The sequence below is a fragment of the Cryptotermes secundus genome, unplaced genomic scaffold, assembly GCF_002891405.2.
Source record: "Cryptotermes secundus unplaced genomic scaffold, Csec_1.0 scaffold836, whole genome shotgun sequence".
Lineage (NCBI taxonomy): Eukaryota > Metazoa > Arthropoda > Insecta > Blattodea > Kalotermitidae > Cryptotermes > Cryptotermes secundus.
This window is the reverse complement of record NW_019729223.1, coordinates 1422689-1439198: the sequence shown is the minus strand read 5'-3', so window position 1 is coordinate 1439198 and position 16510 is coordinate 1422689. Positions and strand designations below refer to the sequence as shown.

Genomic DNA, 16510 nt, shown 5'->3' with positions numbered 1-16510 from the left:
GGTCAGTTGTTAATTATAAAATAATCATGTTGGATGAGTAAATCCTGAAGGTCTCTGAGGATGATGTATGACACTGCGTTTTTGGACTTTGTCCTTCCTCCGGTATTCCGAAAAAAAAAAGCGCTAGAGAGAACAACGTTTCGGAAACTGGATCCCAGGGTTTTCAGTTCTTACTTCACAGATGGCACTAGCAGTAGGCAAAAGAAAAAAATAATTTCACATCATAAAATTGTTCAGTTGATCCTACGTATTGGCTTTAACGGACTTGGTTTGTTGCATGAGTTTTCGCCTTCTTTTCTATCTTACTTTCAGGTCTGTGCAACACAGTTGCTGTTGAAGTTAGCAAAATTATTTTTCCAAACTACAGTTCGACATTAATTCAGAAAATCAAATTTCCGTGGTCCCTCTCTTAAACCACTGCTGGTAATCATAACGAAGTCTCCTGTGTCACTCTGCTCTTATCGGAAGGACGAAAGTTCGAAGCTTGGGAACCTTGTAACAAAACAGTGCTCCTCTTCTCAACCCCCCCCAATCCCGCTCACCCGCAGGCAATAAATTTTCTCTCATTTCTCGAACGACTTCTTACGTTTACCTTTCACCTATTTCTTTCACCATCCGCACTGGCGCTGACAGACCTTCGCAGTAGTGATCTTAGGGCGGCCGCACACCAACTGCGTCAAGACGGGCAACAAGACATGAGACAAAATATGCAGTCTTGCTTCATTCGTGATTCTTCAGCATGAAACTGACGTCAGCATCATGACTCAGACCGGTGTACGGTGGTTCTCATAATCTCATTTGTTTCAACTGTGCTGCTGTGTCAACTGTGTCATGTCACAGACATCGTGTCTTGACTGATACATGTCTACGGCCTGCTTTAGGTTTTGTAGAGCTCTGCTTGCTGCCTGTTTCTCGTTGCATGCTCGCTGTATTTTCGTCTGAAACGTTGCTAAACTACATCTTATTTTTCTTCTTTTTTATTATCGTGTATGTTCTGTTTATAACTTATATTAGTTAACCTTATGAAATATATTTTGTTACCTGTCTCTGTTACCATCTTTTGTTTTCACTATATTATATTAGGCCGGTCACGGTAGCCGAGAGGTCTAAGGCATGCATTGTCTTCGCTCAGTCTGAAGCCGGAATCGTGGGTTCGAATCCCGCTCAGGGCATGGATGTTTGGTGTTTGTGTGTGTATGTGTTTTTTTCTGTGTTTGTGTACAGGTAGAGGCCTTGCGACGAGCTGATCACTCGCCCAAGGAGTCCTACCGAATGTCTAAGATCTAGTAAACCGAAATGAACGAAGAGTTTCATGGAGGTAGGTCAAGGACCAAATTGGGGCTGTAGCGCCAAAGGAAAAAAGAATACTAGAACAGACTGACAGCCAATCAGTAGAACTGACGACGGCACATAACACACACTTCTACCAGAGGATAATGCCTCAGGACACAGCTAAACAGATCATGAAAACCGCACCTAGAAGACGATTTGAATGGCAACTAGAACTGACTCCTGATTTCTACACGTAACCTACAAACATTGTAATATTTTGTTATTTTAGATGTATATAAGTTTTAAGTAATTTCATTCAGATTAGTAATAAAATTGTAAAGGGGACACGCGGTAACGTAGCTGGATGAGGTACTATGCTACAAGCCGGAAGGTCGCGGGTTCGATTCCCGATGAGGTCGTTGGATTCTTAATTGACCTTCTAGCCGCACTATGGCCATGGGGTAAACTCAGCCTCTAACAGAAATGAGTACCACGAATCTTCCTGGCTGTGAAGGGTTGACGGCGCGTTAGGCTGACACCCTCACCGCCACCAATGAGCCGATTATCTAGAAAATGTGGGAGCCTCGACGTCTCACAACCCTATGGGCCCACGGCCTGTTACAGGGATAGCTTTACCTTTTAATAAAATTGTAAATATTTCTTATTAATTGATTGAATACAGCTGACCAGCAGCACCGAAACATGTAGCACAGTTTGATCATTGATTAATTGAACTACTTGTATTAGATAGTACTTCGAACATAATAAATAGACGTATCTTCCATACTCTAGAACGGGGGGGGGGGAGCAGAACAACTCACCTTGTGCCTGGACTCCACCCGGCCTCTCATCCAAACGGATCAAGGCTCTTTTCCCGGACGTAACGCTGCCGGGGCTTGAAGCTGACCATTCACTTCCATCTAGTACCGAAGTTATGCATGTGTGGAGGTATACCTCTAGTCCCCATACCTCTTCATGGACGGTAGCTTAATTAAGCACAGGGACAAGTTTACCTGAACCGTCCTCTGTAATAGTCAAGTGAAGGATCAGAAAGGAAGCCCCGTCAATGCTATCTCTCACACCTCAAGGGCCTGTGTTAGACATGGAGCAATAGTAGAGTGAGTGTAAGCAGGAGAAAACCAAAGAAACTATGAGAAGGATCTTGTGTAGAGACACATCGTGCACCACAGATCCCACATTAGCTCACGCGTGGATTGAACCCGAGACTTTGCGATAAGAAGTCGGCGTCTAACCGCATTATCTATGACACGGCCTTAATTAGTAACTAACAAAGCAATATATTGTCACATGTTCGGAATCCAGAAGACACTTCCATAGTAACGCTAGAACAGACCGTTGCATAGGTAGCGACAATAGAGGTATTGTAGCCCCAACAGTTTGCCGTTGCGTAGTTATTGCAGTACCAACAAAACGTTTCCACCGTTATAACAGAGGGTTCATTTGCATAGCAGCGGCCGAGGGTATAAAAAGGGGTTGAATGCATTCGCCAGACAGTATTCCAGGCATTACCTATGTATGTAATTTAGCAATCAGAACACCTATTGTGATGGTGGTTTCCGAATAAGTATTTATGTTCCCTCTGAAGATGATCCGTAAGTGTGTGTGTGTGTCTCTCTCTCTCTCTCTCTCTCTCTCTCAAGTCTCAATTCTGAGACAGTAAAATATGGTCGCGAGTCCCAAGGGACTCGGACCCGAGAAAGACTGCGCTGGCAAGAGCCAGCAGCATATACAAAAGACAGACCCGTCCTCTCGTCAGAGAAGGCGCCCCACAGAAACAAGACCGTAACCGTCAAACGATAATAATTAATATGGGGCTCGACACCAAGACTTACTGACTGACTGACCGTCAGTCACAATGTAACTCTGACTCTGACTCGCCAGACAGTCTCAGGATAGACGCCGAGAGATACAGAAGTCAGTCTTCAGGAAGCTGCCGCTGAAGTTAGTTGAGATCTAGTCGCCACACAAGACGGTTGGAAGGTAGCCACCGCGGAACACAGTTAAGGTGATAATTGTACGGTGTGTGTGAGTGTCCAATAAAGATTCGCTGAATCCGAGACCCACGTGAAGTTATTTGTCGCGTGACATACCCAACACGTGACAATATGCATTTGTAGTACCACTTAGCAATGATCTCGGACTTGTTCATGCAGAAAAAAATGACTCGATTGCACAAGGTAATACTGGCAAAACAAATGTCAGTCTTGCTGATTCTTTGATTTAAAAACAAATGTAAACATAACTGATTTATTACAGCAAATAATAACCTGTTTCTTAAAAATGTAGTTTTCATGACTATGCCCTTTAAGAAATATTGAAATAGTAATGATATCTTAACTGAGCAAGGTGAAGTCATGTAGAGAAGGAAACTGGGTAGGTATGTCCGATCAGGGTGGATGAATGGTTAAACGAACTCAAGAATCGGTCTTCGAATATATAGATTTTCGGCTCTGATTTCAATACATTCCCGTTTTTTTTTTTAAGCCAGAGATTCATCATATAATTTTTTCCCTGTGGCGCTACAGCCCCAATTTGGGCCTTGGCCTACCTCCATGAAACTCTCCGTTTCACTTCGGTTTACTAGATCTTACACATTCGGTAGGACTTCTTGGGCGAATGATCAGCTCGTCGCAAGGCCTCTACCTGTAGACAAACACAGAAAAACGCACACAAACATCCATGCCCTCAGTGGGATTCGAACCCACGATGCCGGCTTCCGAGCGAGCGAAGACAGTGCATGCCTTAGACCGCTCGGCTACCGTGACCGGCCATCATATAATACGAATACTTAAAAATGTAGTTCATACTTTAAAAAACATGTTGCATCTCCATTGCAGAGACAATTCGGTTACTACTGTTTAGGTTTATACTTTCTGCTTATTATAACAGTCATACTGTCACTGGGCAACGAACGCGAAGCAAACAACAATAAAACGGTCATGTTATGCAACAGTGTTGGAACCTTGCTAGGTAGCAGGGAAGCGCAACAATGGAATTGCTGTTGGAAGCGGTGTTTTCTGTGTCACATGTAGGGTTTTTTTTTGTCTTATGAGACGGGTTCTGGGTTGGATTATTGGGTTTATTAACACCTTATTCACACAACTCGGTTCTACAGGCAATACAACACTACCGCTGATCTACACACTTTACAGTTCACAGTTACACAAGCACAAGGGTTTTCAGCCTTCGCTAGTCGTATCCTGGCAACGGATTTCTTCACTGTCTCACTCTCACTTCAAGTCACACATGAAGTCTTCTTTGCCTAGCCTCATTTCCTTTCTTGTCATTATTCTGCAACTGTCAATTACGAAGACACGACTCAGTTGAATTCCTCTGCTCCCAAGCTCTTACCTTTCCAGGCTGGGGTCCCGAAACTCGACTCGACTTTGCAAGGACCACGCAGAAAACACAGCCCCTCTATTGTTGGAAAGGTGTCTACACCGCCGTTGTATAGCAAAGGAATTTATTCGATTGTTGCTTGCGTATTCGTTGCCGCTGGAATATGTTTAACGAGTTGTTGCCTAGCAATGAACGTCTGTTCTGACTTCGCTATTCCGACTTTTGGGCGTCATGTCACAATAATTACTCTTGGGATATGACTCCGTGTAGTTCGGTAGTTTAACGACTTCTGGGAAGAACGTGCTGCCTTTACCTTCAGGGCCGAAAAGTAAGTCAGGCGAGCAAGAAACAGAAACAAGAGTTATTGCTTCTGGTTTGCTGATTACTTTACTTTCACCTTGAAGATGGAGGAGTTGCGTTTCTCAGAAACGTTTGTAAACTTCTACCACACTGTGTAAGATTTGAGGCTTTCACGGCGGTGACTATGAAGAAAGCAGTCTTCTACCACACTGCACGGCGCCACATCCAATGAGATGTTACTATTCAAATTTTGTGGTTCGGATCTTGACTTAAGATGAGCACCTTCTCTGCAGGAAATTCTCTTATCATGAATAAAATTCAGACCTAAAGTGAGAATACTTTTCCGGACAGAAAGAAACCAAGATAAACTAAGACGATGCCTGGAGATGTAACTAACAACACGCTATCTGGTACGAAATCCCTCTAATACTTACCAAAGTGTAACTTACATTTCATAACACAAAATTTTCAGTTTGGCCATCCCTAATTAAATGGATATATAGGTTAAAGTAGCGTATCCCATTTAAATGCATCTTGGGCGGTGAGTTTTTGAGCCAACACATGGTTTTCCCACGGTAAATATATTGCTCTGTACGAAATTTACTTTATTCTATTATTAAGAACTACGAAACGTTGAGACGAATACGTAAAGTTAAATTAGTAAAGCTTCACATAATTCTAGGTCTGAGAACATTTTACACTGTATTCTGTTGAAATTGATAACATATATTGAACTTTTTATAAAAGAAACCTCGAATGTTATACCAGTCGTTTGTAAGAGTGATCATTTTTAAATTACTGTACACTATAAAAATCACCATAGGCGGCTCCAGAGCTGGAGATGTTAATTCCCGAAACATAGACTCCCTTCTAATTAGCAGGGAGAAAAACTGGTAAACACAGTGCGCGAACGTACCAAAACATCCTTGAAAACATGATCGTATTTTTTTTTAATTTAAAAAATTCATTATTGTTATTTGCAGAATATAAAATTACAACCTGTTGAGTTTCTGTGGGTGTTATTTACGGTGGCTCAGCAGTTAGACCTGTGAATGACAGTGCAAAGATATTGAAAACGGAGTATAACAAATATCTGCCTTATGTTCTAAAATTGCTCATGTTTTACTTCCGGAGTAAGACGTTAGAGGTCACAACCATATAAACCAACGTTTAAAATAATACAAGAAATAGGTACCGTGCCATTTTTTATTTATTTCTTTCGTGGGAATCTTCTTACTTGGATGAAAAGTATATGTTGCAGGTGTGTGAAAACAGAGACATGATGGAAGTATCCGAAACCTTCCTCACCTGAATCCGTCTTTTTTTCTTCTTTTTCTATACTTAGACCGCCTCTATGATCCAGTGGTCAGAGTTCCTGGCTACAGTTCCAGAGGTCACGAGTTCAATTCCCGGCACTATCAGGTTTTCTGAGAATTAGTGGGCCTTGAACGTTGTCCACTCAGCCTCATGAGGATAATTGAGGAGCTATTTCAAGGATATAGCGGCTCCGGTCTAGAAAACCGAAATTAACGGCCTTTGGAATCCGTTGCGCTGACACCGTGAGCCTCGCTATCCGCTAAAATTTGCACTAACTTCGCTGAGAAGGGGCGGTCGGCACGGACTTTGCTTTTTTTTTTTGGTTTCTCTAGTTTTATTTAAACGAAGAACTGCCTGTTCCCGTAGATATTGGTGGCTTGGTTGCTTCCTTGTTCAGAAATAATTAATTGAAATGGACGGTCTCAGTTACATGTTTGTTACTTCCAGAGCAAGTAGTCACATGTACTTTATGTTTCATTGTACGTTATTGTCGTATATCTTCGAATATTTACTTTTATGTCACCCTAGGAAAGAGATAATAAAGTGTTTCCTTTTCATATTGATGTATTATACTTCCTGTGAAGAGCCTACACTGCGAAGAATATTCCTTCTTATTACTTTTATCCTCAGGGTCTCTGCTTTTGTTTCTAGAAAGTGGTGTCAGTATTATCTTTAATGCTCATCATGCTATTATGATAAATCTGTCTTAGAAAGTAATCTTTTCTTCTTATCTTACCTACGGTTCGATAATATCATAGAAATAAATATTGTCCCTTTTGGATGGCTGACGGGTGCCTTTTCAGCAATAGCTATTATATATTAACCTGACATACTTTGTCTCAACTATCTTTGAGAGCATGTCATACAGTGAGTGGGTAAATTCACGGAAAAAAATGCCTACTTGTTCAAGAAGATCTCTGATATAGCAATTCTGCTACCCGTCATGTGTTTAAAATAGAATCTATTGATCTAATGATGCTTTAATGATCTGTGACACTGGACACGTGTACATACACAAGTTTCTGCTTAGAATGGACGATACTATGATATTCCAGTATATTGACCTTTCCTCCTGGGGCATCCTGTATACTGTCATTAAATAAACGGAGACACTGTGTACTGGTGTGGTCAAGAAAATGTGAATCTATACATCCACTTCCCCCTACGCCTTCATGGCGCAGTTATTAATTAATTAAGCTCAGGGATATCTCTACCTCCATTACCTTACCTTACCTATGTTCTGGTGTGGGTCTGCTGCTGATACAGTGTTGCGTGGTGCATTAAAAGAAAGGGGAAAGCCTCGTAACTAACAAGAAAATGCTCATGCTACATTAAAGAAGTTGCAATTTTCCCCGTTGCTTCAGGTAGTGTTGTAACGATGGTTTATATCAAGTCGTAAACACGGCATGCCGTTAAATGGCTTCGTTGCGCTTTGAGACATTGGGAGAACAACACATGAAATTATAGCAACACGCTCTAAATCTTCTTTCAGATAGGAAATATTAGGAGGGACTCCAGAATATACATATACATGTACTAAATGTCGCCACTCCTGCTGAACGAGCTAGGTGGATGCCGTCAGTAAGGAGCTTCATATAAAGAAAACGAGCCACACTGAACGTCGCTAGTGAATGCTCAATATTCCTGCTCTCTGATTAACGCGTTCTATGTTTGATTCTCTGTCCGGAACCTGCACAATAACTGTGAACTTTTATTTCCCTCAGTTCCTTCAAGAGACCAGGTATCTTAGGTATCCTTAATTTACCTCAGTTCCTGCAAGAGAGGAGGTATTCTGATGTTTGCTTGGTTTACCTTGGTTCCTGCAATAGAGGAGGTATGCTGATGTTTCGCTTGGTTCACCTCGGTTCCTGCAAGAGAGGAGGTATGCTGATGTTTCGCTTGGTTCACCTCGGTTCCTGCAAGAGAGGAGGTATGCTGATGTTTTGCTTGGTTTACCTTGGTTCCTGCAAGAGAGGAGGTATGCTGATGTTTTGCTTGGTTCACCTCGGTTCCTGCAAGAGAAGAGGTATGCTGATGTTTTGCTTGGTTTACCTTGGTTCCTGCAAGAGAGGAGGTATGCTGATGTTTTGCTTGGTTCACCTCGGTTCCTGCAAGAGAAGAGGTATGCTGATGTTTTGCTTGGTTTACCTCGGTTACTGCAAGAGAAGACGTATGCTGATGTTTTGCTTGGTTCACCTCGGTTCCTGCAAGAGAGGAGGTATGCTGATGTTTTGCTTGGTTCACCTCGGTTCCTGCAAGAAGCTGGATGTACTGACTAAAATTCACCATATATTAGTCAGCTCTCCAATACGCCAGTTTTTCAGACCGAGCTTTATCGCGGTTCTCCTCAGTCGCTCCTGGCAATATGTACGAGTAGTTTCTTGTGTGTGTGCTTGTTCATTCCCTCCAGGAGGCTGGATATGTTGACTGAAGTTCTCATGCATTTCCTTAGTCCTTTCAAACAGAGGTTGAGTCATTATTTTACAATAAGCCGCAACTGAATCCTTATATATCATTACCTGTTCATCTTTGTAATTATATTTTCATTTTACACCAGTGCTAAGATCGTTAAACTTCCTCCCCTTTGATCTATTTTATTACATTCTGTTATGATCTCTATTTTATTATGTTGTGTTCTTCTCTGCTCTGCTCTGTTGCACTTTAACCATCTTTTGCTTCAAGTTATTTCTTCACTGAAGTGCCAAATCTGAGGGTGTGGTCTTATTTCCGTGCTTCATAGCAAACTACGTTACTTGCGGATGGACCGCGCTGAAGTGGAATGGACGTATTGTACGAGTATGTGAGTCTTAGGAGTACAGAATTCCACAATGAAGTCGCTGTTGTGCCTGACTGATCTGTGACGGTCTTGTTGCAGGCTCTCAGTGGGTTTCTCATGATGATGACTCAGAACGGGAAATTGCTCTACATCTCCGACAACGCTGCTGAGTACCTGGGCCACTCCATGGTGAGTACAGACATGTGCAGTGTGAGTGTTATTATAGGCCTTCTGCGCACAAGGGCAAAATTCGGGTAAAGATTTTAGAACGAAATTGACAAGTGTGTCCTTTGTTTTCTTTCAAGAACACTGCTTACTCACGTTTATTTGATGTTCCTAATTTGGGCACCGCATGTTTGCTAGCTAGACTGGCTCTTTTGATAGCAAGAATAATTAATTTTTGAACGAATATCCTAATAGCACAAGTACGTAACCGGAAACGAGAATTGTTTTCATATAGGCTAAATGAACCGTCCATGATATGTATGTGTTGACCGTCTTCTAGTGCACACAATCTCACATGTCACTTCACTACATGTTTCGGCATCACTGTGCCATCCTCAGGTGTGTCACCTACGTTAAACTATTGCACTGCTCGCAATCATGTGTCGTTTATAAAATGATTTAAAATATATATGCGAGCAGTGCAATAGTTTAACGTAAATAACACACCTGAGGATGGCACAGTGATGCCGAAACATGTAGTGAAGTGACATGTAAGATTGTGTGCACTAGAAGACGGTCAACACATACATATCATGGACGAGAATCAGTGCAACAGGACGCTAAAATACAACATTAAATGAACAGTTTACAATTAGAGCTTTTAACTTACAACCGAAAAATTGAAATCGTAATAATATTGTATATACCAGTTAGCGATCACATGGTTGACTAGATGATGTGCGCGAAATAGTGCACCTGGTAAATGTAAAGACTGAGGTAAAGTTGTCCCTGTGCTTAACTAATTAAGCACTACGCCATTAATGCTTATGGGGAGTGGATGTATAGATCCACATTTTCTTGACCTCGGCACTAACCGGAGGTGAGTGGTGAGCTTGATGCCCCGGCCGCTTTACCTCCGTACTCTTTGGATATGAGGCTGGATGAACCCCAGACCCGGTCTGGACGACGTGAAGAAGAGAAAATTCTTAATCCTACCGGGACTCGAACTCCGACCCCTCGGTCGTCCAACCCCTAGCTAGTCGCAATACCGACTGCGTTATTCTGACACCTGAAATTAATTATTAGGTTATTTAATGCCAGCTGCAGTGTTGTATAGCACCCGATGAAATGAGAATATAATCTTGGATGAATGTGCAAGGATTTTGAAAGGAGAGTTAGTCTGTTCGAGTGTAATATCTCAGCTTTTATGCCAGACTGAGAGAAAATCCATTCAATCCTCAGTGAAGATAAGCGGTGACCTGGCCGAGATGTTAAAAATTTATATCCGTAATAGGACTGCTGCACTTGGCCTGCAATATTGCCACCACTTTATGCTATACGAGTATGAGTTGTCTGAACACTGTTGAACCTGGTACTGCCAGTCTAAATCTTGCCTTAGATACAGACCGTCAAAATTGTATTTTCTTTTCATTTTAACCTACAAATGTTCATGAATAATTCAGATTAAAATCGTCTGATTTGCGACACGATGTAGCTTTGTATGTGGAGGAAAGCTTTTCGGAGAAACGTGCTGTCTCCACTTTCAAATTTGAAATTTGTTGGGTTATATGTCTCCAGATTACACGAGAGAGGTGGCATGTATGTCACCAAGAAGTACATGGAGGTAGTGATCCAGAAAGAGGGGGAGGGAGCCCTATCTTGGCCCTGTATGGATGGCAAACAGGAGAATGTCAGGAATTAACCGTTTTCAAGGCCACTATGGGGAGTAAGGTAGGAAAGAAGCCCTTTTTAGGGACAGTATACAAGAGCAAATTGTACATGGATCAGAAAGTTAGAGTACGACTGGACAGTGGGGAGACAAGAAGTGTGCAGATTGGAAGAGGAGTTCGACAAAGATGCTGTTTATCACAAATTCTGTTCAACTTGTACAGCGAATGCCTTACGAAGGAAGCTCTGGATGGGCTCGGAGACTTCAAATCAGGAGGGCAAATTGTTCAAACTGTGAAATATGCAGATGACCTTATGTTAATGGCTAAGGAAGAAACTGTGCTACAGGGCATGATTGATAGACTAATTGAAATTGGAAGGTGCTATGGCATGGAAATGAATGTGGAGAAAACAAAAGTAATGAAAATTTCGAGACAACCAACCCCAGTCACAATAAAGATAGACCAAAAACAACTGGAGAATGTGAAATGTTTTAAATATTTGGGTAGCTTGTTAACAGATGATGGAAGGTGTACTTGTGAAATTAAATCCAGGATTGCCATGGCAAAAGCTGCATTTAGCAAGAAGAAGAATCTTTTTACCAGCAAATTGGACTTAAATTTGAGGAAGAAACTAGTGAAATGCTACATTTGGAGCATAGCTCTGTATGGGGCTGAAACATGGACGCTTAGGGCAGTAGATCAGAAACATCTGGAAAGTTTCGAAATGTGGTGTTGGAGAAGGATGGAGAAGATCAGTTGGACCGATTATGTGAGAAATGAAGAAGTGTTAATTAGGGTCAGTGAGCAGAGGAATATCCTACACGAAATAAGAAAACGGAAGGCTAATCGGATTGGTCATGTTTTACGCAGATAGAGGGGCGGATGGAAGTGACCAGAAGAAGAGGAAGAAGACGTAAGAAGATGCTGGATGACCTTGGGGACAGAAGAGGATACTGTCATTTGAAGGAGAAAGCTCTAGATAGCATTAAATGGAGGAATTGTTTTGGAAGAGACTGTGCACCTGTCGTCTGACAGATTACTGATGATGATACAAGAGTGTTGGATCACGAGAAAGTAACTGCTATGTCCTTGGAGAGGGAACTTTCTATTCTTTCCTGATGTGCATGAGAGATTTTCAGGAATGGTGACGGAGGCCACAGAAATGTAACTAACTCCGTGGCCTGTAGTCTGCAGACGAACTATGCCGACCGAGCGCCCGCCCCTGGTCGGTGAAGTTAGTGCCAACTTTTGCGGATATAGGGTGTCGCGTGGTCAGAGCAACGGATTCCCACGGCCGTTAATCTCGATTTCCTACACCGGAGCCTCTATTTCCTTGAAATAGCTCCTCACTTATCCTCACGAGGCTGAGTGGACCTCGTTCCAGACGTACTACTTCTCAGAAAATCTGGTAGCTCCGGGAATCGAACCCGGGACCTCTGGATTTGTAGCCAAGAACTCCGACCACTGGACCATAGAGGCGGTCCCCACAGGAATGTTTTTATACTAATGTAAACGTCGCTGAATAAATTCAAACAAGAGCATCTTAAGGTAAGACAAATTTTGTATTCAGAAAATGCAAAACGAATAAAGTTAAAATTGCAAATCTTGAAGATAAAGCCGAAAAGAGAAGATGCAACACTTGGTGACAATTCTAATTACTGGATCAGACTGGGAGATTCTCAGTTCCGTGTGGCACTCGCCGTTCGGCAGCACTGAGCTAACATTTCAGATAGCTCACATACTTCGAGTAAGAGCAAAACAGCGAGTGAGGAAACAAATTTATTTTATTACAACGTCTGCCAATACATCAAGTCACTGCAACCATAACATAAAAACGTTTTTCCTCCACTTCCAAAGACGATAACACTGTTGTCAAGTTAAATCACCGCTAAGGTAAATCCTGGGCGCGTTCATGCATTCTTCTCGACGAAGCGAATGGAATATTGAATCTGAAAGTCCGCGTCATCATGTTCTAGACCTATTTTTTGCGCAGCTTAAGATGTATGTAACGAGCATGCGCGTATCGTGTTATGAGGCTATACTCGTATATCCTTGTATATTGTTCTGCACACGCAGAAAATGATCGATAACCAAGAACTTGGCATTACCGTAAGAACTGAGCTGGGTTTATTATTAATGTTCTGAAGAAGGATGAAATGGGCGAGGCATGTAGCACGTATGCAAAAGATGAGAAATGCATTCAACATTTAGTGAGAGTACCCGGAGGGAAAACACCGCTTAAAAGACCGTAAGAGAATAATATTAAAGTGGAACATGAAGAAATATGGTGTGAGAACATGGAGATCATTTATGTGCTTCAGGTTAGCGTCCAGTATGAGCACGGTAATGGATCTTCGGGTTACATAAAATGCTTGGAATTTCTTAACTAATTGAGTTACTAGTAGCTCTTCAAGAAGGATTCCACTCCATTGATTTATTTTTTTACAACATGGAAGCACCAGCAAGTGCCAAAAATAGTTGCTTTTACCATAAACAGCCCAGTTAAAAAAACTTAAAAATTTGTTCATCAACTTTAACAGAATATTTTCTGAACCTGGGAAAGGATTCATTAAAACATCTTTGCATAATTATGTAAAAAGTTCGTAGGGAATCGAAGAGGTTTCTCACAGTAAACATAAATTACATGAAGTTCAATTAATTTTTTCTCTACTATAAATTGTTACGATCCTTATCAGGGAAAGTGCGAATCCTTGTCTGTTGATTCTCAGGTTAATATCAGAATTGCCTCAATTGCTGTTTTTATTAATATAGGTCAGTTTTATGCGAGGACTGGACATAATTTCAAGTAACGAGATAATGGAAATATTCAGACATTCGAGACAAATTAAGTAGAAGATGGGAGTGATTATAATTAAAAATGTATAATTAATAAGTTTCTAATATTGTTAAGATAATAAAGAAAGGAGGTATTTTGGGTAAAATTTTCGCTGTGAAAAACGCTCTAAATGAGACAAACTGGAATTCTAGTGAATTGATAGAAGAATGATTTTGAAACGGATAAAAGGGAAATAGGCCCCAAAAATGCAACAATTTTTAATTGTTTCAAGATTATATCTGTTGTTGAGGTTAATAAAATTATGTTTCCATACAAAGAAAACCAAAACCTTTGAAGAGAAGGAAACCGGTAAGGTATGGTAAAATTGTGCGAAATCATAACACACTAGAAAAAATTGGTAAATTTTGGCATTTAGGAAATGTAACACACTCTTTTGCTTAGAGAGATTTGGAAGGCATAAGTCAAACACTTGCGCGCAAATAAGTGGTAGTAATTCAGACACTTTGATAAAATCATATTCGGGAACACATACTTCAAGTTATGCATAATATTGGCCGGAATCAGAGGCAGAATTACCTTACGACTGGCGGTTTACAGTCAATCAGTTCGTCTTGGCGCCAAGACCCTTCAAGCTCACGACCAGATATTTTTCCAACTGAACCCTTGCGGTCACAATCCTTATGTAACATCTCCTCTGACGAGAAGATGTGTTTGTCTCTTATGAATACGCCTGGCCTTTTGTCAAGTGTACGTATCGCACTTATAGCAGAGGTCTACTTGGTCATGGAGAATGCCTTCTCTTCCCGGGAAGCTTTCAGTCCGATAAAAGTGATAATTTGGAATGAAGAACCTCTCATGTGGTTTGAGATGTGTCTCTAACAACAGAGCCACATCTGTATGTAAGAGACTATTGGTTGCACCTTACTTACTTAACTCATGGCCGGTTAGTCGCTGGCTTTCCACCGCGGCGGCCCGGGTTCAAACCCGGGTCTGGTCAAGTTGGATTTGTGGTGGACAAAGTGGCGCTGGGGTAGGTTTTCTCCGAGTACTTCGGTTTCCCCTGCCAGTCTTCATTCCACCAATTGCTCCACAATCGCCCTCACCTATCTGGGGCTGGTACAATAGGCCAGAAGTGGCCGCAGTACAAGGGACTTAGTCCCACCCCACTAACAATAAAAAAGTACTTAACTCATGGAGCTGAGCCCTTCTTGAGAAGGCGCCAATTGTGCAGATACTCAGAGCTTCCCAGCATTTTATGGAACCCGAAGGTTCATTACAGTGTTCAAAGGTACCCCCCACTGGTCCCTATCCTGAGCCAGGTCAGTCCAATCCATACCATCCCATCCTATCTCAATTGGTTGCACCTGTCCAAAAGATTTGTTGTGAGACATGGGCAGACTGTAGAAGATACAAAAGAAGATCTGAGTCGGTAGGAATGAGAGCTTAAGGCCCTTATATGGATACAAATGGATATAAATGATTAGACAAAAGAGTAATTGCTGAAGGACGTGTTAGAGCTGGTAGAAACACTTGTAGCACATACGGGATAATTAGAAACTGCATAGACGGAGTAAAGTGGTGGAGTATGGCGCAATAAAACAGGTGCTTAGAGGAGGAAGAGCAGTTTCCTAATCCGTGAAAGAAATAAGGGGAAAAAAAGAAGAAATACAGAAGAGGTAACACCCACATTGCCTTTACGTAATCTTCGGTTACCTTCATGTGACTATCTTGAACTTTGAAAGTGAACTGGTTTTAATTAGGAATCTCATAGAACATGTGTGTGTATGTGCAATGTTGTGACATTCCTCTTTCGTTGTTACATGTTTCCACTGAAATTTTGTTCTTTGTCAGTTTAGCTTTATATAGCTGTCAGCATGTCCAGTTTAGTGGCAGTTGCTCGGATGCAGTCTGAAAGTAATAATCAACATACGTAGTTGGCTTGTTCTATTTCTCGAATGCGCTCACTGAATGCAGATCAGGCTCCTCAAGCCAACGCGTCTCTTGCTGCAATTGCGACTCTGGGTTATCGACTTGATGTATCCGATCATGTAAGAGAGCGTAAGCATGCCAAGTTAACAGAGTCTTAATTAACTGCTTATGCTTACAGACTATTGTTCTTAGGATTTATGATTAATGATTAAAACAGTAATAGTGACATTGGAGCTAATAACGAAACACGTCTAGGAATTATGTCTTTAAAACACAGAGATTTCTATATATCACCAGCTCTGTCACTCAAAGAGAACTTCCCGCTTGGATGCACCGTAACCCTGCGAGTCGCAGGGAACGACTAAAAGGGAACTCAGTGCCTGGGGGGTGTAGGGGGAGTCTCGAATCTGAGACAGTACAATGTGGTCATGAATCCCGCGGGACTCGGACCTGAGAATGCCTGCACTGGAGAGGACCAACAGCAATTGCAAACGACATACCTATCCTCTCCTCAAGGAGGATGTTACATAAGGACTATAACCGAAAGTGTTTAGTTCGAAAAATAAAAAATGTGGTCATGATCCTCAAGGGGCTTGTAGCCAAGACGAACTGATTGTCTGTAAACCGCCAGTCGTAAAGTAATTGGGTGGAGTCCAACTGGGTCCACTCGGCACGGCGGCCACTGCTTGGCCTATTGTAGCCTGCCCCGGGTGATTATGACGATGGAGAATTTGGTGAAATGAAGATTGGCAGGAGAAACCGAAGTACTCGGAGAAAACCTGCCCCAGCGCCACTTTGTCCACCACAAATCCCACTTGACCAGACCCGGGATCGAACCCGGGCAGCCGCGGTGGGAAGCTAGCGACTAACCGCTTGAGCTATGGCATGGCCTCAGTCGTAAAGTAACTCTAACTCTGAAAGAGA

At 41.9% G+C, this 16510-nt stretch overlaps 1 protein-coding gene across 2 annotated transcripts in view; it reads left to right on the top strand.

The window, feature by feature from the left end:
* LOC111865566 overlaps positions 1-16510 on the top strand; it is a 566968-nt gene that overhangs the window by 389973 nt on the left and 160485 nt on the right. For both annotated transcript variants that reach the window (XM_023853714.2, XM_033751867.1), the window contains exon 4: positions 9125-9214. In XM_023853714.2, the coding sequence (XP_023709482.1) occupies positions 9125-9214 (90 nt within the window). The remainder of the gene's footprint in view (positions 1-9124; positions 9215-16510) is intronic.